This window comes from Pangasianodon hypophthalmus, chromosome 10 (genome assembly GCF_027358585.1).
Source record: "Pangasianodon hypophthalmus isolate fPanHyp1 chromosome 10, fPanHyp1.pri, whole genome shotgun sequence".
Lineage (NCBI taxonomy): Eukaryota > Metazoa > Chordata > Actinopteri > Siluriformes > Pangasiidae > Pangasianodon > Pangasianodon hypophthalmus.
Genome location: NC_069719.1, coordinates 24,344,082 through 24,367,283, shown reverse-complemented (window position 1 = coordinate 24,367,283; position 23,202 = coordinate 24,344,082). Strand labels below are relative to the sequence as shown.

The 23,202-nt window shown below is 38.8% G+C and overlaps 1 protein-coding gene and 1 long non-coding RNA gene across 2 annotated transcripts in view; one reads left to right on the top strand and one right to left on the bottom strand.

Annotated features, from left to right (window-relative positions):
- prox1a (prospero homeobox 1a) overlaps positions 1–15,569 on the top strand; it is a 37,884-nt gene extending 22,315 nt beyond the window's left edge. Inside the window, exon 5 of the mRNA XM_053237710.1 lies at positions 14,927–15,569. Coding sequence (XP_053093685.1) covers positions 14,927–15,112 — 186 coding nt within the window. The 3' untranslated portion in view covers positions 15,113–15,569. The remainder of the gene's footprint in view (positions 1–14,926) is intronic.
- A 2,143-nt stretch (positions 15,570–17,712) lies between these two features.
- LOC117598313 (uncharacterized) overlaps positions 17,713–23,202 on the bottom strand; it is a 10,259-nt gene continuing 4,769 nt past the window's right edge. Inside the window, exon 3 of the long non-coding RNA XR_004578986.2 lies at positions 17,713–22,581. This is a non-coding gene — a long non-coding RNA (uncharacterized LOC117598313). The remainder of the gene's footprint in view (positions 22,582–23,202) is intronic.

The following is a 23,202-nucleotide window of genomic DNA, read 5'->3' as shown; positions in this document are numbered from 1 at the left end:
ATAATCGTGCAGGAGAGGATCTGCCAGGAAGAATGGGAGAAATTCCCAATTCCAGGTGTGCAATGCTTGTAGAGACTTACCCAAGAATACTTGAAGTTGTAATTGTTACCAGACATGCTTCTACAAAGAATAATTATCTAAAAGACAGTTTTTAATTTGCAATAATTTTGCAAAAATTTCTAAAAAAAAATTCTTTTCACGTTGACATCATGGATTGTTGTGCATAGATTGATGGCCAAAAAAGTAAATGTAATCAATTTAAAATTAAATCTATAACACAATAAAGTGTGCCAAAACTGAAGGGGTCTGCATACTTTCCGAACATACTGTGTGTGTGTTTGTGTGTGTAAATATAAATTGTGTGAAGTATTTACAGCATGTGTATGCTTTTTTTGAGAAAAGATTGTCATTAGAGTGTTTAACTTTGCTGCACAGTTCAACTTTGTTAGTCAAAATGGTGTTTTCAGGCCAGACAGCTGAGGTCTCTGATTCTCAGGAACAGCTTTCTCACTTGCTGTATCACATCACAAGCACTATTCAAGAGCTCCAAGAGCGGTGGGGTCCTAAGTCCCCAATGGAATAAGGAGACATTTTCATGACAGGTCTTGGGAAGGTCTAGTTTTTCACCTAGAAAATAGTTCAAGGCTCTTCTGTCAAAGCCTGTTGAGTGTACACTTGGTTTTCACCAAACCCCCCTCTCCTTCCCTCTGTTCCTCCTTCTTTCCCTTTCCTCCCCCAAACTAGTCTGAAGTGTGCACAGAAGGGTCTGTTTGTCTCACTCTCATTCTTACTCTCTGTGATCTTTGAGCCTATATATAAAAAAAAAAAAGAGTTGCTGTATCCCCATAGCAGATGCACACAAGTCTCACATTACAATAGATGAATATTTCTCTGTATTTCCTTTTACAAAACACCTGTACACTATTTCAGAGCACATAAATGTATGAGTCTTTGATCAGTCCTATCTTACCACCACAAAATTATAAATTATTCCACATCAGCAACAGCTCTCCCACCTCCTTATGATCCTCTTTGTTTCTCTCATCATGTCAGTAGCTCCTCCTGTCCTCCTGCCTGGTGTGACCTATTGCAGTGTCCTTAATTATTAACTGTCCATTACTGTAAAAGTTTAAAAGTTATTTCTGTATGGATAGTTCATTGATATATAGATATTCATCATTTATCCTTGTTCTGGAACCGGCTCAAAAGGATAAGCATGGAGAGCTACTGCTGTGTCTGCCTTACGGGGTACTATTAATGTGTATGAACACATAAATGTGATCAGGTTCTGATCTACTAAATGCTAGCAAATTTAATGCAGCACAATTATAAAATGAAGACTATTTTATTTTCTTCATTTGCTGTCTATAACAGACACATACTTGGTGGGTGTTCTTGTTAGTACCTACAAATAAGGTAATTTCTCATATATATATATATATATATGTATATATACACATATACACACACACACACACACATACACACACTGATCAGCCATAACATTAAAACCACTGACAGGTGACTTGAATAACATTGATAATCTTGTTGAGTGAGATATATTATGCAGCAAGTGAACAGTTGAAGTTGATGTGTTGAAAGCAGGAAAAATGGGCAAGTGTAAGGATCTGTGTGACTTTGACAAGGGCCAAACTGTGATGGCTAGACGATTCGGTCAGAGAATCTCCAAAACAACAGGTCTCATGGTGTGTTCCTGGTATGCAGTGGATAGTACCTACCAAAAATGGTCCAAAGAAGGACAACCAGTGAACCAGCAACAGGGTCATGGGTGCCCAAGGCTCACTGATGCGCATGGGGAGTGAAGGCTAGCCCATCTGGTCCAATTCCAGAGAAGAGCTACTGTTACTGTAGCACAAATTCTTGGAACCCACAGTGCATCACAGCTTTGCGTATGGGGCTGCGTAGCCGCAAACCAGTCAGAGTGCCCAGACTGACCCCTGTCCACGAAAGTGCCTACAATGGACAAGTGAACATCAGAACTGGACCATGGAACAATGGTAGAAGGTGGCCTGGTCTGATGAATTTTCTTTTACATCGTGTGGATGGCTGGGTATGTGTGCGTCACTTACATGGGGAAGAGATGGCACCAGGATGCACTAAGGGAAGAAGGCAAAGCTGGCAGATGCAGAGTTGTGATGTTCTGGGCAATGTTCTGCTGGGACATCATGTGGATCTTACTTTGACACGTACCACCTACCTAAACATTGTTGCAGACCAAGTACACCCTTTCATGGCAATGGTATTCCCTACTAGCAGTGGCCTCTTTTAGCAGGATCATGCACCGTGCCACACTGCAAAAATTGTTCAGGAATGGTTTGAGGAACATGACAAAATTTTCAAGGTGTTGACTTGGCCTCCAAATTCCCCAGATCTCAGCCCGATTGAGCATCTGTGGAATGTGCTGGATAAACAAGTCTGATCCATGGAGGCCCCACCTCGCAACTTACAGGACTTAAAGGATCTGCTGCTAACATCTTGGTGCCAGATACCACAGCACACCTTCAGAGGTCTTGTGGATTCCTTGATGGGTCAGAGCTGTTTTGGTGGCACAAGGGAGACCTACACAATATTAGGCAGGTGGTTTTAATGTTATGGCTGATTGGTGTATATTTCATCAGGTACAGACTTCATGCTTGGGGTAGCTAAGAAGTGTTGGCCTAGTAAGAAAATTTGTTTTGCTTGTTTACACTGCAGGTCATGCACCACAGCTACCTCTGGCCAATATTGCTCAGTTGCCTGTCATATAGCTCAGTTATTACCATATTTCACTCTAGAGAAATCTTGTATTAATGAAAATTAGTCTTGGTTGAGTTTTTTCAAATTTTCCAGATCTTGTTGAGAAAGTTGTTTACTAGGGTTTTGTGATCCCCTCTCATAGTACCTCTTATAATATATAATGTTATCTTGCTGTGTTCTGATTAATCATTGGCAAAGCTGATTTAGAGAACTATACTGTATCTTTACTGCATCATGTATGCTGCATCATATTCTTTAAGAGTTACATTGTAAGAGTAACAATGGGCTCAGCTTGGCGGCCCAGCTTCGATCAGACTTTCTGCAGCCACATTTTGCCTCTCAATTTTAAATGCTGGCTGCCATGAGCTGAGATTTCACCCTTGTCATAAAGGGACCTGTGATATCATAAACAGGGCTTGCAAACTTTGTAAGTTTAGTTGATGTGTTTTGGCAAAAAATCTGACTGACACACGATGCTTTCACTTATATACAATGTTCACACCAGTGTTGTTTCTTTCTCTCAATTCCTCTGTCCTTCCTTCACTTCAGTTCCTACTTTAGTTTGTTTTAGATAGATATCTCCTTTTGCCAGACAAAAAAGACCTGATTTCAAACTGTTTCCTTCCTCCTCCTGCTTCTTGGTCCATCCTCATTATCCCCACTTTCTTCCTCTGCTTACCCCCATGTCTTTTTTCCCTGGGAATCTTGTCACCAGACATCCTGCAGGTCCTTCCTAAGTTAATGTAGGCAAGTCATTAAAAAACTACACACATATAAATACAAACACACCACAAGCCAGCCGTTTTCAGAAACAGGCATATGGTGCTTGCGTAAGTTTTTGAAGTAAGAAAAATAGAGTGGAGTGTAGCAGTGTCTGTGTCTGCAATCCCAGCAAGAGCGTTCTGTGGACCTGAAGGCCGCTAAAAAAAAAAAAAAAGTGTGTGGAGCTTATTGCATCAAGAATGCTTTAAAATAAGAGCAGAAAAAGTCAGTAACACTCCAACCAACATACCTTAAGGGATAGCATCATGCATGCTAACAGTTAAACTACATATGAATATTCATGGGATATAGCACACTGTTTCCTTCTAAAGAGGACATATTTCCTAGACTCAAGGCCAACGGCTCCAGCCATAGAGAGAAAAAATTTTATCCATCTACCCTGGACCCTGAGACACACAGTATGTTTTCCCCGTTGACCTATTCACCCTTGAAATTAATCTAATCTAATCTAATTGGCTAATGTTACATATGGTTTTGTATTGACTCGTGGTTTAAATCATAGCCTCCACATGTATATGTTAATATACTGTAGTGGTTTGTTTGTTTGCTTGCTTAAGTCTAATTGTGTTTACATTCAGCATTCATTTTGCATTCATTCTGACAAGCAGACATCATGATTGAACATACAGTTGAGACCAAAAGTTTACAGATACCTAGGCTAAAGACTTTCAAATTCAATATTTCACACATTTCATATTACCATACATTTAGGGTCCCTGGTGGACTAGTCGTTAAGCCACGGTGCTCTCGCTGGTGCAGCCCGGGTTCAATTCCCGGCCAGGGAACCACAACAGTGCACTCCCAGTACCAGTCCCAAGCCTGGATAAAATTGCATCAGGAAGGGCACCAGCATAAAAACTGTACCAAGTCAAATATGCAGACCAGCAATCTGCTGTGGTGACCCCTAACAGGAGCAGGCAGAAGAACAACAACAACATATTACCATACATTTCCTGTGTTAAACCTATTTAGAGTATCAATTTTATTTTAGAAGTCATAATTTCAAAATAATAGCTAAAAGACAGACTTATTTCAGACTTTATTTACTATATCAGATTTTCAGTGAGTCAAAAGTTTACCTTTTACGGCACAACACCACCATAACATGATGCTGCCTCCCCCATGCTTCACATTTCTTTGGATTAAAAGCCTCATTCGTTTTCCTCTATACATAGCACTGATCATTATGGCCAAATAGATCAATTTTTGTTTCATCTGACTAGATAACACTCCTCCAAAAGGCTGGTGATCACCTGCAACCTTTGTCTAGTCTTTTGCGTGCTGGTCTTAGAGTAGGGGCTTCTTCCTTACGCGACATCCTTTCAAGCAATGGTGATGTGGGACCCTCTTAATGGTGGATGTACATACTTGTTACCATAACTTGGTACCTGAAGCCTTTTTCAATCTTAAGGTGACTGCACAAAGCATTCGAAACATGAATGAAACATGAATCTGTTTGCAAAATAAAAGATATGCTTCCTATTGTTAAATATATGTATCTGTGAACATGGTGAAAAAAATAGCTGTTGACATCGTTACAAAGAGGGCTATATGGACAAGAAGCTACAGTGGTTTTATTTTTCGTGTTATTCAGATAACGCTGAAATAAACTGCTTCATTGCAACTACTGAAGATTCTTTCAAATCAATCTGGAAGACATTCATTTATCACAATTTAGACCAACTTGAAGACTCTTTAAGTGATGAGAAACACTGAGTTTGTGTAGGAACTATCCAGTCAGGAAAACACTGGAAGAGAAAGGAGTCATCTCCTTTAATAATTAACCCCAGTCAGTAAACCATTGAAAAAAAAATGGAAAAACTCAGGGAACATGGGGACATGAGAGAGAAAGAAGAAAGGAAAAAATGACGGTAATGCACACAAATAATAGCCAGGGAGACATCTTAATGTATACTTTCTAATCTTAATGGGTGTTGATTTACCTGATTAAGTCGGTCACCTGGACCTCTTGCTCAGAATAAAATACTATCCACACAACCTGTATTACTCCTCTCTCCCCTGAACATGCAGTCCTTGGTTTATCTGACAGTTATTGGAAGTTAAGTCACTCATCAATATTTACCCAGTAAACAGAGGGACTTGGGAAGGCTGGGTTTGTTTAGAGAGACCAAGCATACTTGGAAGGTGAATGAATATGGGTGAAGTGCTGAGGCCACCCATCTCAACCCCCCTGCTGTACTTTATCCCAGCCACCTCCCCCAGTTTCTCATCTTGCATTTCTCAGCGGAGCAGTGATAGAATACACTGCTTTTCATAAGGTGGCCTCTGTGTATTCTTATCAGTGGCAGCTGCAAAGCTGATATCTTTGCACTGCCAAAGAAGTGATCAGACAGAAGGACAGGCATTGGTGGCTGTATTCCATGCTGTAAACACCCAGATTTTATATATCTGCTACAGCCAAATGAGTTCTTTAGTGGTACTAGAGCAGTCAAGCTAATAATGAAAAATAACACACAGATAGAACAGTGGGTCAGACGACATGACTAATACACAGGGTACAATGTGGTCTGTGGTTCCTGTTAGGGACAATTAACTACAGTTCTCTTAGACCTTGACAGTGACCTGTTTAACTTGTACCTAATGTATTTTGCATTTAAATTCAGGTGACTCAGGGTCATAAAGATGGAGTGTAAAATACTAATGTGAAATTGCCTGGTGCACAATTTAACAGTACAGCAGAGAGGTCACATAGGCTTATTCCACACAATAGCTATAACAAAAGCACAACAGCTGATCTGTGAGAGGCGAGGAGGTGACAAAACAGTTAAAGAATGCTGCTGGCTAGAGGCTAGCAATCAGCAGATGTAGACAAAGGGTTTTGTGACAAGAATAACGCGCTCTCCCTCCCTTTCTCAAACTGTCTTTCTGTCTCCCTTCTTCCAAGGCAGGCAGTCAAGGGGCTCCAAAAAAAACCAATACTCTTTTCTCCTTGACATTGTCTTCTGTTTCGCAGTCAGCATTTTACTGCCATTTTATACCAAAAACAAGAGCTAAATTCCATAATGCAATACATACTGTACAAAAAAAGTTACTTTTAGACAGTAGGCAAGGAGTCAAAACTTGAAGCTTTTGCCTTTACTTAACATGTAATGAAATCCAAAAAAGTCTATTGTTTTCTTCATAGGACACTTCATTTTTATTTTATTTAGCTATTTAAGTCACTATTATATTACTGTTGCTATGGTCATTTTCACACACTGTAGACAGGCCTATATATAATTCCCTTCTGTACGTAATTCTAGTAAATTTTACATAAAAGAAAAGAAAAAGAAATGAAAATTAAAAAAAAAAAAATCGGGGTGACATAGTGATACAGCAGGTAGTGCTGGTGCCTCACAGCTACAGGGTCCTGGATTCAATCCTTTTACACATTCTGCTTGTGTCAAAGTGGGGTTTCGATTGCAGCATTATATATTCTTGGTATTTTTGTGACCATCTGCACAGGCAGTGACCAAGCACAGGGTGGCACACTTGTACAAAGTGGTTTGGTTAAAATTAATGGTTGTGAATAGGTATCTTATTAGGGGTGTGTGTGTGTGTGTGTGTGTGTGTGTGTGTGTGTAATCTAATGATCTAATCACCGGCTCTATTCCTTCTAAGAACCAAGCAAGTGTGTGATGTGTAACATTGTATGAATCTGATTTTAAACAAAAGGTTGTAGTTAATGGAAAGAGAGATTATGAAATTTAAATGTAAATGAAATTTATGCTTTCTTCACAAGTGTCAGTGAGATATAGCATGTGAAAAAAGCTGGTGTTCTGCAAGAGACACAGCTGAAAAGTGCATCTGGAATGTGTTCAGTGTGAATTGTCCTTTATGCACACTGAGACAATGGCACTATGGGAATTGGAACACGCAAGGGAAAAGGGGAGACTGATGAAATAACTGTCTAACAGAAACTACGTAATAGAAATAATTATGTCGGGATGACATAACTTACAACAAATGTATCTATGTAAATGTATTCTTGCGCACTTTTGTGGATGATCTCTGATATGTGAGTCCCCAGGACAAATTTCTACCAGCTAATTCCTTGTCTCTTAAGAGAGCCATAAATTTCATGGGCATGGTATATTTTGTTTATATAAAAATCTTTATTCATTTTAAGATTTTTAAATGCATAATGACATCAGCTGTCTGATTCATTTACTAGCCTTGACTGAGTTATTTGCCACAGATAAAATACTTCAGTTGTATTTGGTTAATAGCTGGGTAAAATGCAAGCAGAGAGAGCAACCAAATTTATTTTGGTTATTTATTTTTTTATTTATATAAAACTTTCACTCATAAGGTATGAAAATACTCAATAGTTCGACACAAAGCAGGCAATAGTGTAGTCCAAAAAAGAAAAAAGCCTAAACTGTTCTTTACATAGTTATCATGACATCTTTACATGGTATCCAAGAGTACTGATTTAGAACTGTGATTAAATTTTTGACCGCTTCATCATAAAAGGTATCTTGATATGAGGAATTAATGTCGGAACGACAGCCGGGGTTCAAGATGGCTCGGATAAGTCCAGACACCGTCACAGTTGCTCTGGCTACTCTGTTCCTTTATTTCTCTCTTTTCCTACTCTCATTAGGCCTCATGTATCAAGCTGGATTTGTGCTCCTGAGTGTGTGTAAATTTACACATAAGAAGTCTAACTAATGTTAACCTCCATTGATCCACTTCACATCATATCATTTGCATGGATTACTGCAATTTGTCCAGAGCGTCTTACAAAAGTTCTTTGTCGTCTCCATCAAAAAAAATATCCTCTTGCTAGTTCAGGGACTAAGAATACCATCGAGAAGATTTTGTGAAACTCATTCATTTTATATTATTGCCATTAATTACAGAATATGAAACATAAAAAAAATTATGATAAAAGAAATGTCGCTGGATAAATGGAGGAGGGTCTGTCTGTGCATAGCCACAAGCTATAAACAGATGCCTCAGCTGAAGATTTAGTGCATACCGCATTTATGAGGGAAGGGATGTTTAAAGACCAGTATGATTTTTTTTTTTCAGCGGATGAAAGCTAAGGATGGAGCTGTACTCTGCCCCATCCCCATTTTATGTGACATTCATTTATCAGCCAAGAGTGTTTGGCAAGCCCTTTGCCTACAAGAGCTGTCCCAGTGACCACTAACCTTGGTATGTCCTGACACTCATGATGAGTGTCTGCAGAACACAGTAGGCAAGCTGGCTGCTATGTCAAGTCTTTATTGTGTACTGCCAAGGATGGGGACAGTCAGTATAATCAAACAAAGGACCCTGAAGACTATATACCTCATCAATGGAGAAGGAGATAAACCTCCCTCTCCTTCTCCCATTTAATCCTCATATAATCATGCCATAGGAGAAACCAGGAGAGGAACACAGAAAATATTGTATTGAAGTGTGCAAAATGTCAACTAGAGTATAAATATAGTCATAAAAAGAGTAATGTAATTAAAACCATTGAAACAAGCACGCCATCCAAAATGACTGAGTTATGCTTTATCCTCTTTTTTGTATGGCAGTGTTAAATTACCTGTTTACAGCCATGCTTTAATTTAATGCTGCATAATCAGAGGTCAGGCAGTTGTAATATTGGTGGAGCTCCCAACGCTAACATATTAGTCAAGGTCTTCTAAACCTGATGACTGTATTTAAAACATTTACTGGAAAAAAGACAGTGAGAATGGTTAGGGTCACATGGATGGCATGCTTTATTCTTATATCTGGTGCAGAAGCACTATTCAGGGTGTGATCACTTGAAACGCTTGACTACTTGATTTTAACTCTACAACACAGAATCAGAACACAGTGTCATCAGCTTTTAACAGTATTTACCTGTACATATCAGAGACAAATAAGTGTGTAGGAAAGAAGTTGTTGTCTTTCATTCATAAAAAACCCTGAACCAATCTAACCATAGACCACATTTTTAGCTACTTCAGTGCTTATGTCCCTGGTCCTGAGCCCCTTAATTCATTAACAGAAATGCCTGTCTTCTGATTATGGGCAAGACAATTTTCTAGGCTTCTTTCTCCACTAGAACTAATAATCTCACAGTGTTAAATTTACCTGCTCTAAGAGTAGTGAAATGCTGGCTCTATTGTAAAATTTTTTGGTTTGGGATAAATTTCTCAACAATGCTTTAAATTACAAACTTTCCACATATGTATATGTGCACATGATGCATATTTTTGCTTCTTTTATGAACTTAAAATTTAACCATGTCATCAGCGGGTTCTGTACATTTTTACAACTTTACAACTGTACATGCAAAGCAGCGCAATTGTAACACATGGATCAATTGTAACACCACTCATAAAATCTGTGAACTTGCATGTGCACCAAGAAAAATCAATGTTAACCCTCAGACATTAAATATTCTGTGTGAAATACCCAAGGTACCAACACTTTGACTCCTTGAACCTACTCTGCAAGCTCCTACTGAGGCAGCAGAGGTTCCAAATGACAGGAACACTGGCAGTTAGTCTGTGTTCATAGGACCACAGTTACATATATACAACTAGTGTTCTAGTGGGGTAGTGGTACCTCAGTGTTTAAGTCCTTGGGCTACTGAGCAGAAGACTGTGAGTTCAAACCGCAGCGTTGCCAAGCTGCCACTCTTAAGCTTGTGAGTTGCTTTGGATAAAGACTTGAGGAACTGATTCACCCCTGGCCAACTGGGAAGGTGTTTGGAGATGGTTGCCACATTCACACATTTATGAGGGTTGATGTTGACCTTCCAGAATCTGGAGAAGTATATGGTAGCTGTGGCACAGACCCCTTGGAGAAGAATACCTCTCAGTAGTGCCCATGAGGCACATCACAGCAGAACTGGGATTCCAGCCAGTTCATAGGCTGTGGCTGCAACCTGTCACCCAATGGGCTAGCCTCTACTTAGACAGAGGAGCACTGTTATATAATAACTGTTACAGAATAACTGTTCTGAACTGTCTGTGGTTCAAATAGTACCATACGGCACATTCTGCACACATTAAGGAAGGTTTTGCAGATCTCATAGAACACTGTGAGGTCAATTGCCTGGTTCACGAATTTGGGATACATAACCTTGGAACCCTCAGTGAAGGATGTGGAAACATATACAGTAGGCCATGAGACTGCTGCATCTTGTCCCAGAGGGCTGTTCAGTTCCACTAGCAGAGAACCTTACTCTGTGAATTGACTTGGCAAAGAGGTCCATCTGTGCCACTGGATGCCATCATCACTCACAACAATCATCACAAGAATCCAGCTCAGTGGTGTAGAGTATGTTATGGTGAGTAAAACCACTTGACCATGCTAGCGGCACATATCCATATATTGTTTGTCCGAGAGTGGGCAATGTGAAAAAAACCTGTGCCAAGGGAGACCACGCTTGCCAGTGGAAGAAGAGGCAAGTGGTGTACTGAGCAACAGAATAGTTCACAAATTGAGACTTAGATAAAGAAATTCCCAATGGACGGGAGCTATGAGCAATGTAATTAAATACCAGTTATTAACTCACACATGCACACACTTAATGAGAGATAAGTACCATTCAAATACTTCAACAAAAGTACTGGTGGCCCACATTGACTCAAGATGTTACTTGATAGCAGTGGACTTCGACATGAATCTCCCACCCTCCAATGGTTTCACAACAATTATGGAAACCATCAACAGATGTGAACTCTTCCTCCAGTTTTTCAGGTGCCTGAGACACCTTTTGAACAGGTCTTTCTCCATTATGATATCCCAGAGGTCACTGTTACTGACTTCAGGTCCATGTCAATCCAAGATGGTACGGGTGAGGTCAGCTGCTGTCATGACTGCTCTGACCAAACTTGATTTGATTTGATTTGATTTAATTTGAAACAGTTCACCTCTTGTGTGTGGAGAGCTTTCACAGAGACGCTGGAGGTGACTATCAGCCTTACCTCAGGATACCATCCCCAACCACAATGGACAAGTGGAAAGGACTAACCAGGAGATTGGAAGGTTTCTCAGAAGCCACCGCCACCATCAACAGGTCAATAGGGCCAAATTCATCCCTTGGGCCACGTATACCCGGAATTCATTGAAACATGTGTCTACTGGTCTAACCCCATTCCACTGCTTTTTTGGTCATCAGCACCACTCTTCCCGTGGAACCCACCCCAGATAGATCCAACAGCAGTCAATGTGTGGTTCTGCAAAGTAGAACAAGTTTGGGTGACAGTGCATAGACAGCTTCATCAAGCTTCAAGATGCCACAAGGAATAAGGAGACTGATACAGAGGAGAGACTCCAAGGTTCCAACCTGGAGAGAGGATCTGCTTGTTTACATGGGGTCTATGTCTAAAGCTTCCTAGCTGAAAGATAAGTCAAAAAAGTCATTGTTCTTTATGAAATAATTTGTAGAATTAACCCTGTAACACACTGTTTACAATTACCTAGTCTCCTCTTTATTTTCTCCTCTTTTTGCTCGCTACTCAGAGGAGGGGGAGGTGTTCCAGTCTGGACTGACCTGTTTCTTATTTCCAGTTAATCAGTCAGTGTGTTTAAACAGCACACTTTAACTCAGTTATTTGCCAGGTTTTGTAATTTCATTTCATTGCAATTCTGAGTGTTTTTCACTTTATCTTCCTGTTTTTGACCTTTTGCCTCATTCTATTTTTGTTCCAGTTTTCCTGTTTATACTCTGTTCGCTCAATTGTTTGACCTTTTTCTTGTTTTTTGACTCAACTTTTTTACTTGCCACTACAACTGACTGCCTTTGATTTCTTGACGAATCTACTATGGGCTCAGAAGATATAACTCCCTTTGTCATTCCATACCATTCTGTCTATTTTTCTTATGTCCGTTTGTGATGCTGTTGTGTTTGGTTCCAAAATAATCTACTTTAAGACTTCTGTTAAAAGCAAATAATCTGATGTGGATGCCAAAAATTAAACATTGTATTAATGTTTTTTATCCTTAAAAGATAGCCCTCCTAGACCATTGATACCAGCTGCCCCTGCTGATACCCACCAGGCCATGAAGGCCTTGGTAATTCTATCTGGAGGCGCTGCAGTGAAGCACAACTGCATAAAGGGATTAAAAAGTCGAGTCTCAGGTCCGGCAGGGATTGTAGGTGGGGGGAGTGAATGACCAGCACTCTCTCCCACCCTCAATACCACGACTGAGGTGAGACCCTTGAACAAGGCACCGAACCCCCGACTGCTCCCCGGGCGCCGCAGCAAAAAAGGCTGCCCACTGCTCCGGGTGTGTGTTCACTACTGTGTGTGTGCACTTGGATGGGTTAAATGCAGAGCACAAATTCCAAGTATGGGTCACCATACTTGGCTACACGTTACTTAACTTCACTTCACTTCACAAAAGCAAACATAGACTGTGATTTAGTGATCTTTCTGCATGAAAAGTGTTGGTTAATTTGTACAGTTGAGGCCAAAAGCTTACATACACCTAGGCTAAAGAAATTCAACCTCAACTTTTCACAACTCCACATATTTCATATTACAATACATTTCCTTTGCTAAGTCAATTAGGGTATCTACTTTATTTCTACTTTATTAAGAGGGCATTTCAAAATAATAGATAAAAGAGATTTATTTCAGCTTATTTTCAGTGGATCAAAAGTTTGTGTGCACTTTTTTAATATTTGGTGACATTGGCTTTTAATTGGGCTTAAATCAAAATCTTGGTGTAGCCACAAGTTCTCACAATACTCTGCTGGAGTTTTTTCTCATGACAAAACCTGTGTAACTCAGTCAGTTTTGTGGGCCTCTTTGCTCAGACGTGCTTTTTCAGTTCAGCCCACAAATTTTCTATGAGATTCAGGGTTTTGTTTTGACCACTCCAATATTTTCACTTTGTTGTCCTTAAGTGATTTTATTACAAGTTTGGAGGTATGCTTAGGATCATTGTCCTGCTAGAAGACCCAGTTTCAACCAAGTTATAACTTTCTGGCTGATTTTCCTCCATCCATAGCACTGATCATTATGGGCAAACAGTTGAATTTTTGTTTTATCTGACCAGAGAACACTCCTCCAAAAGTCTTCATCCTGGTGGTCAACTACAAACTTTAATATTGCTTTTTTTAAGCCAATCTTAGAGTAGGGGCTTCTTCATTGCATGACAGCCTTTCAGGCCATAGCGCTAGGACATCCACTCTTAATGATGGATGTACATACTTCAGTACCTGATGCTTCCAACACCTTCACCTTTGTTGTTGTCTTGGGTTTCAGTTGAACCTTTCAGACTAAAGTTTATTGATCCTTGGTATTTAATTTGTGGTATTTTAATTTGATGTACAGTGCAGTGTCTTTGTGGTTCCATGATTTTTATATTTGTGTACAATTGTTTCTACAGATACTTGCGGTACCTTCAGTTGTTTGGAAATAAGGAAGAACCAGATTTGAGTTTTTTTTTTTTTTTTGAGGTCTTGGATGAGTTATTTGGATTTTCCCCATGGCATCATGGGCAAAAAGGCACTGGTTCTAAAGGTAGACTCTTAAATCCAGCCATAGCTGCACTCTCAATTTACTCCTAATTATGACAATTGGCCAATCAGAAGCTTCTAAAAGTTAGTACATCAATTTCTGGAATCTTCCAGAGTGCAACTTCATGTACATAAACTTTTGACCCACTGGAATTCTGATATAGTGAATTAAGTCTGAAATAAATCTGTCTCTAATCAATTGTTTTAAAATTATCTCTGATATGAACAAAGTAGAGGCCCTAATTGACCTGGCAAAATAAATGTATACTATCATACATGAAATGTTGTGAAAAAAAACTGAGAGTAAATATCTTTAGTCTAGGTGTATTTAAACTCTTGGCATCAACTGTAAGTACAAGTGAATATATTCACTAGAATCTTCTGATCAGTAGTCAGACACATTATCCATTGTGTCACTGTACTTAATAATATATTGTATTAATTAAGTACATTTCAAATAGATAAAGAATGTAAATAACATTTTACATTTGGTTTTGGTGTTTAAAATTAACTGGATTATTTAACACAGTCCTAGTACCAAACACATTGTAATCATAAACTGAGAAAAAGGGAAAAATAACATGTGGCCCAGTCCTAACATATTAAAGCAATCCAGAAAGTTGGGTTCTACACATAACCCAATGGTGAAATTAACTCAACACTTGTTCTGTTATATATTGACCCAGCAATGCGTTACAGAAATTACCCACCTCGGGGCACATTTAACCCAAAATTATTTAGAATGCATCCAGTCATTTTTGGCAGAGCGGTTCTTTGGACTCGGGATGAGGTTGTCCCTCCTGCCTTATTTGGGATATTATCCAACTCCATTTTACTTTGCTTTGGTTACTTGGGACATGGGGTTGAAACTTAATATATTTATTAATGTCATTGTCTCCTTGTCTCCTTGTGTATCAGCAGGTTCCGGAACGATTTCTGGAAGTGGCGCAGATCACATTACGGGAGTTTTTCAATGCTATTGTGGCAGGCAAAGATGTTGATCCTTCCTGGAAGAAGGCCATATACAAGGTCATCTGCAAGCTGGACAGTGAGGTCCCAGAGATTTTTAAATCTCCCAACTGTCTGCAGGAGCTTCTGCATGAGTAATAACTGGTATTGCCTAGTACTTAACAACTTCACTCTCCCCCAGATCTGTATGAAAAGTAAGGTAGCATTTTTAAATTTTTAAATTCCAGCTACTTTGTTGGCTGTTTGTGCTTCTTTGTCTAAAAAAAAAATAAGTCTGATAGTTTTGACTGCATTAATCTTAGTCAACTCCTTGCCCCTGTATGTATAAAGGGCGTTGCTATATTTACCACAAGATGGTAACTATACATAGATGGTACCCAAGAAATCCCTCCATTTTTTGGGCATTTTGTTAATGGTTTGTTTCATGCCAGGATGTTTGCAATGTGTGATTACATTTTTAGCTGTATAGATGTGATTATTATTTATGAATAATATAATTATTACTATTAATGTTATTAATGCTTGCAAAAACACTTGTGGTATTCTTGTTTCTCATGGCATTGCTGAATAAATTATTCTTTGAATAAAAAAGATTAAGGGAGTATATTTTTAGGTCTGTTATTCAGCACTGGACGGGCTAAAATGTTATTGTGTCTCCTTTGACAGTGTTGGCTCTAAACAAGGCCTACTCATTTGCTTTTTCTTTCACAGAACTAAGCAACACAAACATTTGATACCAGCATCAACCCAGTTAGGCACTTTTTCACTGAGAAACCCTTTTTGCCACTAAAGGCATTTTATGCCATGTACTCATGCAAATATGTATAATATATGTAAAATAAAATATGTAAACAGATGCTCATGCATAGATTATTAGATTAATAGAGAAACACAAGCTCAAGAGGATTCTTGAGAGAAACACACAACATAAATAGTGCAGCATTAAAAATGAACAGTGCTTGTTCATTACCCCTTTTTCTCCCCAGCTCCACCCTCCATTCACAAACCGGTGCTTAACCACACCTCCACCACCACACTAACATTTATACATCACACTTGTACATTTAAAGGAATAACAATGAGTTAAGTTATTGGTCTTGTTAGATGTCTTAAACCCAGTCCTAAAGATTAAAGAGGTGAATTTCCAATAACCAAATGCCTGTCATTCAAATAAGCTAGAAGACGTCGAACATTGCCCAGAACATCACACTGCCTCCGCCAGCTTGCCTTCTTCCCATAGTGCATCCTGATGCCATCTCTTCCCCAAGTAAGCAACGCACATACACCCAGCCATCCACATGTTGTAAAAGAAAACATGATTCATCAGACCAGGCCACCTTCTGCCATTGCTCCATGGTCCAGTTCTGATGCTCACTTGCCCATTGTATCTGCTTTCAGCGGTGGACAGGAGTCAGTATGGGCTCTCTGACCGGTCTGCTGCTACGCAGCCCCATACACAGCAAGCTGCGATGCACTGTGTGTTCTAACAACTTTCTATCATAACCAGCATTAACTTTTCCAGCAGTTTGTGCTACACTAGCTCTTCTGTGGGATCAGACCAGACAGGCTAGACTTCACTCCCCACACGTATCAGTGAGCCTAAGGTGCACATGACCCAGTATCCGGTTTACCAGTTGTCCTTCCTTGGACTACTTTTGGTAAGTACTAACCACTGCATACCGGAAACACCCCAAAAGACCTGCCGTTTTGGAGATGCTCTGACCCAGTCATCTAGTATGTCTGACCTAATCTAACAATTCACATATCATTTTCTAGTAGACAATAAGTTGCAAAAGTAATATGCATCAGATAGTACAAAAAAAAAGAAAATCTGAGAATATGTCAATAGCAGGATGCATGGCAAATAGTGCACTTCCAGTGGAGTTTCCAGACCTTTTGTAGTCCAAATTGGGGTCTTACATCAGTTAATTGTAACTGAACTGTTAGTGTAGTTGAATGTAGTTTTCAACATTTTCAGGCAGAAAACTTCAGTGACTAATACAATTCAAGTTTTCAGAGGGTATGCCATTATTTGCTAATCTGTCAGGAGTGCCTCTTTATATATTTTAATGTTATTTTGGGCAAATATGTGCAAAATTGTATGAGGAAAATGCATCTAATATATAAAATACAGTATTTCTGCATATTGGCCCTTGTGGATGTACCAATGTGCAGAAATACTGCATTTACAGCAATTTCAAATATGGAGTGACAACAATATACCCACAAAAAGAAGGAGAACAAGGTAGTCATCCCTTTGAATGACTGACCAATCAGCAGCACTGAATAAGGTGAGTCAGGAACACTCGCCTAATCATGCCTCAGTATAAATCCCAGAAGCTCACAATCATCTGTGCAAGTATTCACATGAATCTCTGATCACCAACTTCAGATTGTTTTGACTCTTAATTCTGGCTGATCCTGTGTCAATCTCAGCCAAGTCTCTATTGTTGCAAGACACAGACATATGAGAACTCGGGACCTTCACTGAGATATCCACTGAAGAATTGTGCACAGTGACACAATTACACTGCCTAAACCGATGCTATGACTGGACCACTGAAATTGGTCTACACAAAGTCATAAGCCTTCATCTGCAATCCCCAGAGATGCAGACATGACCCACGGCTAGACTTTCAGCATGATTTCTGCTAAACTGTGCCACATTAGAGTCCCAGGACTCTACTGACTAGACTGAAGTCACTTCAGGATCAGGACCCAACAAGGAGACACCACAGAATCGTAACTATGCTTTGACTTTATGTGTAACTTGCATGCTTCCTTCTTCAATACCTTCTTCAGTATTGGCATGGTAGTTTAGCTATAATTACTTTGTTAAGTAGATCAACTCTTTTGCCCACTTCACATAATAAGATCCAAATAGCTGCCTACACTTTCTGTGCTTGTCTGTCATTAAGCTTTATTCCACTCATTATCCAATTGTCAATCAATTATTTTCACTACATTTGTACAGATTTTCCATTGGCAGATACATATTTTGTATTATATTGATGCATACCTTTACATTTCTTATTATTAAACTTTGTGCATTTTACTTGTGTGTGTTTCTCTCTTGTCACAAATCAGAGTGGTGGTCCTCACTAGATAATAGTATATTCACGGACACGAATACATGTTTGAGCCAGAATATACAGAAGAAGAACTACGTCAGCAAGAAGAGAAACAGGAGGCAGACAGAGAGCAATTGCACATTTTTCAAAATTACTCTGAGCCAAATAACTGATGTCCTCTGTGTTACCTTTGTGTTAACCATACTAGCCATGTTACTAGTAGTTACATGTGTGTTTACAAGTATTTGCTAGCGGACATTAAACTAGTTTTCTTACGCATTTGTTTGGTTGTAAACATAAAGAAATGCAAGCGCAACCTAGTTGGAAAAAAGACATGATTCGCCTAGCTATTGAGTTACTTGTTTATAATCTGACTAAAGTAACTATCAAGAATTTTATATAGGAATTCGATTGATGTTAGCTAAATTAGTTAGTTAAATGTTATCCACTTAAAATTATGGGTTACCACTAAAAGACAAGGAATGCTATTCAGCTAAACTAACTCTAGAAGATTCTTATGGCTTGGCATCCTGTCAGTTGCTACATAATGCTAAGAGGTGACCTAGCTTTCAATGCCCGGATATATACACTCACTGTCCACTTTAATAGGAACATCTGTACACCTGCTCATTTATGCAGTTATCCAATCAGCCAATCATGTGGCAGCAGTACAATGCATAAAACCATGCAGATACAGGTCAAGAGCTTCAGGTAATGTCCATCAAACATCAGAATGGGGAAAGAAATGTAATCTCTGTGAGCTTAACCATGGCATGTTTGTTGGTGCCAGATGGGCTGGTTTGAGTATTTCAGAAACTGCTGGTCTCATGAGAATTTCATACACAATGGTCTCTAGACACAGAATGGTGCGAAAAACAAAAAACATCCTGTGTGCGGATGGTCTGCAGGTTGAAACAGCTTGTTGATGAAAGACTGTGAGTGTATATACCAGAGTTTCCACAAAGAAATTTTGGTGCCGACCAACGTGTCCAGGAATGATAACGTTTACCAAAAATTACCAAAATCCGGTCATCTCATTTCGGTGTTTATTTTGCACTGTAACATTTTGGACTATGCGCAGTACATGTGATATAATAATAACAAACCGTGAATAGTGAAATCATTCTTTCATCCCCAACTTTCACAGTGTGAGCAGAACATTTTTCTCTCTCCATCAACAGTCTCATATCCTACATAATGGACTACATAATGCTCCTCATCCCGACGTTTACCAACTGCCTGGTTAGAATTTCGAAAATGACTGAGAGTTGTTTGCTGAGATATATTTGGTTGTTGCTCTACTGCATGCTAGCTTGTCTTTTAATGTTTTAGCTACGTACCATGCATGCACACACATACAAACTACGTAAGTATCAAGGATGTAATAGCAAGTCAATCAGAGTACACGTTACAGGAGAAGCATGTGAAAAAAATTGTGCAGACAGAGACCTTATTTAGGTGTACAATTCCAAACGTACTATGTCTAATGTATGTCCGCTTCATTTTTACTGGACATTGTGCCCAAAATTTTTGATTTTATCAGACATTGGGAATGTTTAATCGTCAGAAACCAGTATTTACTGGCTAAAGGAAACTCTGGTGTATATACACATGTTATAGTACCTCCGAGCTTTTATAAGGCATACAAGTCTTCTGTTTACAACTTTGTTGTTTGTGGACACGTTACATTTTGTTTTACAATTACAACATCGGAGATATTGTTACACTGAAGGCTGAGGTGCTGCCCAGCCATATGCTATAAATTCTTTTTTAAGCTAAACAAATTTACTTAGCTAAACATGCAACAGAATACTACATACCATGACAAATAAATATTATTATATTAAATTCTAGTTTTATGCCACAATTGTCTTTTAAAATTGCAGGTTTATATGACTTACAAATGAAACCAAGATAAATCATTTCACATCTTTTTTGCACCTTTAATGTCATATAAAAACGAACAAAATTCAAGTGAAAAACAAATAAAACGTTTTGGGGGAAAAAAAGAAAAGAAAAAAACTTACACTAACCTGGTTGCACAAGTGTGCACACCCTTTTGTATTTGGGCATGTAGCTGTGCTCAAAATGAATCAATCACATTCAAGGTCATGTTCAAAAGTTATTATCAAGCACCTGTCATCACTGAAGTGATTCTGATTAACCACAAATAAAGATCAGCTGTTTCTGTACGATTTTTTAACACCTTCTTGGTTTCATCTGACTGCTGATGTCACGGTCCGCAAAGAGTTGTAAGCATGTATTGATCAAGAGAGGGGTACAAAAGTATTTCAAAATGAAATGTACCATGCAACAGCATGAAGGCCATCATCAAGAAGTGGAGCAAATGAAAAATGGTGACATTATCATGAACACGACATCCCTCCAAAGTGACAACAGGACAAGAAAGAAACTTAACAGGGAGGATGCCAAGAGATCTACAGCAACATTAAAGGATCTGCAGGAATATCTGGCATGTACTGGTCACTCTGCTTGTAACAACAGTCTTTTGTATTCTTCACATATCTGAGCTATGGGGTAGAGTGGCTAGACGGAAGCCCTTTCTCATGCAAATAAACAACCAAGCTGCCTAAATCACTTTAAAAAAAAACATGTGGCAAAATGTGTTATGGTCAGATGAATAGAACTTTTGGGCACAATTTTAAAAGATATGCATAAAAACAAGGCAGTTTATCACCCAAAGAACACCATACTGACGGAGAAGCATGGTGTTGGCAGCATCACGCTATTGGGCTGCTTCTCTTCAGCTGTGACTGTGGCTCTAGTCAAGATGGAGGAAATCATGGATAGCTCCAGCCTATTCAGGCAAAAAACCTCCACATCTTTTTTATACAGCTAAAAGATGAAGAAAATTTTCACCTTCCAGTAAAATACCGAAAGGAAGTCAACAAAGGAATGGCTTCAGAAGAAAATGATCAAGGTTTTGGAATGGCCCAATCAGACCAGATCTAAATGCAATCAAAAACTTGTGGAATGACAAAGGAATTAAATTGCCAAGTGTGCTAAATGAGTGGACTCTTACCCAAAAAGACTGTATTACAAAAGCAAAAGGCGTTTTAACAAAGTATTGGGGGTGCACACTTGTGCAACCAGGTTATTGTAAGTTTTTTTTCTATTTATTTTTTCCCAAAATATCCCAATAAAGTTGGAAAATGATTAGACATGATTTAGCTCAGAAAAGCCTACAATTTTACAGGGGCATGTAAACTTTTTATATAAAGGTATGTTCATACCTTTTCCTATTAATTGCAACTGTAGTAGTTACTTATAATAAATTATAGTAGATATCCATTAAGTTGAATAGCTGAATGATAATCCAGAGTTTAATGGGTTGAAACACCAGCAATACCACTGTGCCTGCTACACTCATACCAGTGCAATGCCCAGTAACACACCACGGCCATGTCAGTGTCACTGCTGTGCTTAAATTGTATAGCACCCATATAATATCTGGTCAACAATGATCCTATGGTTATCCTAATGGACAGGGTACAGGGGGTTGACAAATTGTGCATGTTCTGCATTAATGATATGTGAAAGATTTCAATTTGGGGCCCTCCTCACCACAATAACTAGTTTTGTACTCTCCTCAGCTGGGGATGAGATGATGGCAGAATAAAACATCTGCATAGTATCTCTACCGGAAACCAAATTAATATATTAATATATAATATAATATAATATATATAATATGTTTTTTTTTAGCTTGATTTACATGCACTAGACATAAATCCATCTTGAATAAGTATTCGATTTAGTGTGGATAATGTGTTTATCATTTAAAGTATTCTAAATATTTCATCATATAGTAATACGGATTAAACGAAAAAAATCTATAGTTGAGTGCAATGCTTGTACTCCCTGTCATCTCTGAGCGAAACAAAGAAAATGTAGCTCTGTTTACAATTTATGTACCATATAAAATTTAGAAAATGACTACAAAATGACTCACAAGAGACCCATCCAAACACAAACAAGCACTCTGGATCGTAATTCAGTTTTCCAAACGGGTTTTCTCAGCCACCTAGTACATCTGTCCTGAGGCCATTGCTTAAACTATTATTTTCTTGTTATCATGTTCTACATATTATCCAGGTTAATTATAAAGGTAAGAAATAAAATAAAACTGATTACTGCAACTTTAAAAAAGAAAAGCCTCACGAATAAAAAGGGGAGTTTGGTTAGTTGAAAAAAAAAAAAAAAAAACGGTGTGTGGCAACTGCACCAGGAGGTTGAAAGAAGCAAAGCAGCCACTGCTGTAATTTACAAGCTGATACAAAGAGACACTTTAGCTGCCTAAGCACTCCAGTGACTCCACTGAACAGGAGGCAGGGTCGCTCCCCATTCTGTGCCACAATGACAAGCAGAACCGTGTAGCGCTCCCCTTCTGTTTGATTTCATCAGCGTGCCTTTGAAAGGCACATCTTAACAGCACAACAATAAAACAGCTGTGTTTGTACTGGCCCATTCATTGTTGAAAATTTTGCCACCAGCCTCTCTTTCCTTTTTGCTTCCCTAAAAAAAAAAGCACAAGCATAATGTCAGGATCATGTTATTTCTAATAAAAAAAAATAAGAAAGGAAAAAATATTTGTAAAACGTGGATACTCTTGCAGTTAGATATTAGATGCCTTTTTAGTAGGCTTAATCATGATTAAACTCAACTGTTTTTTTTTTTTTAATGTTCATTAAATTGTTTTTTTTATTGTCTTTGGCGCATACAAGCATGAAGGTGTTCTGAGATATATCTGAGAACTTGATTATTTGATTATCACTTAAGGTACATATCTCGGGCATGTGTGATGAAGACACACTGGCATCACAGTCAATTGACGCTGCTACAGCTGTTTGGACTCGGATATCACTGCTGCAGTGAGATGATCCCCGACACCTAAAGCATGTTTTATACACAGGAAAAGGACACAAGCTTGGGTTGAATGTGCCAAATTTCCCCTCAAGAATTCTTACACATAACCTGTTATTTTTTTTCCTCGTAGAACCACTGGGCCACCTGAGTCCCCCTCTCCCTCCCCCTCAGCTTTGAGCAGACGGGCTTCTTACAGTTGGGCTGAAGCAGCATCTTTGCATTACGCGAACAGTCTGCTTCATAATCAAACACCATCTGTCGCTACATCTG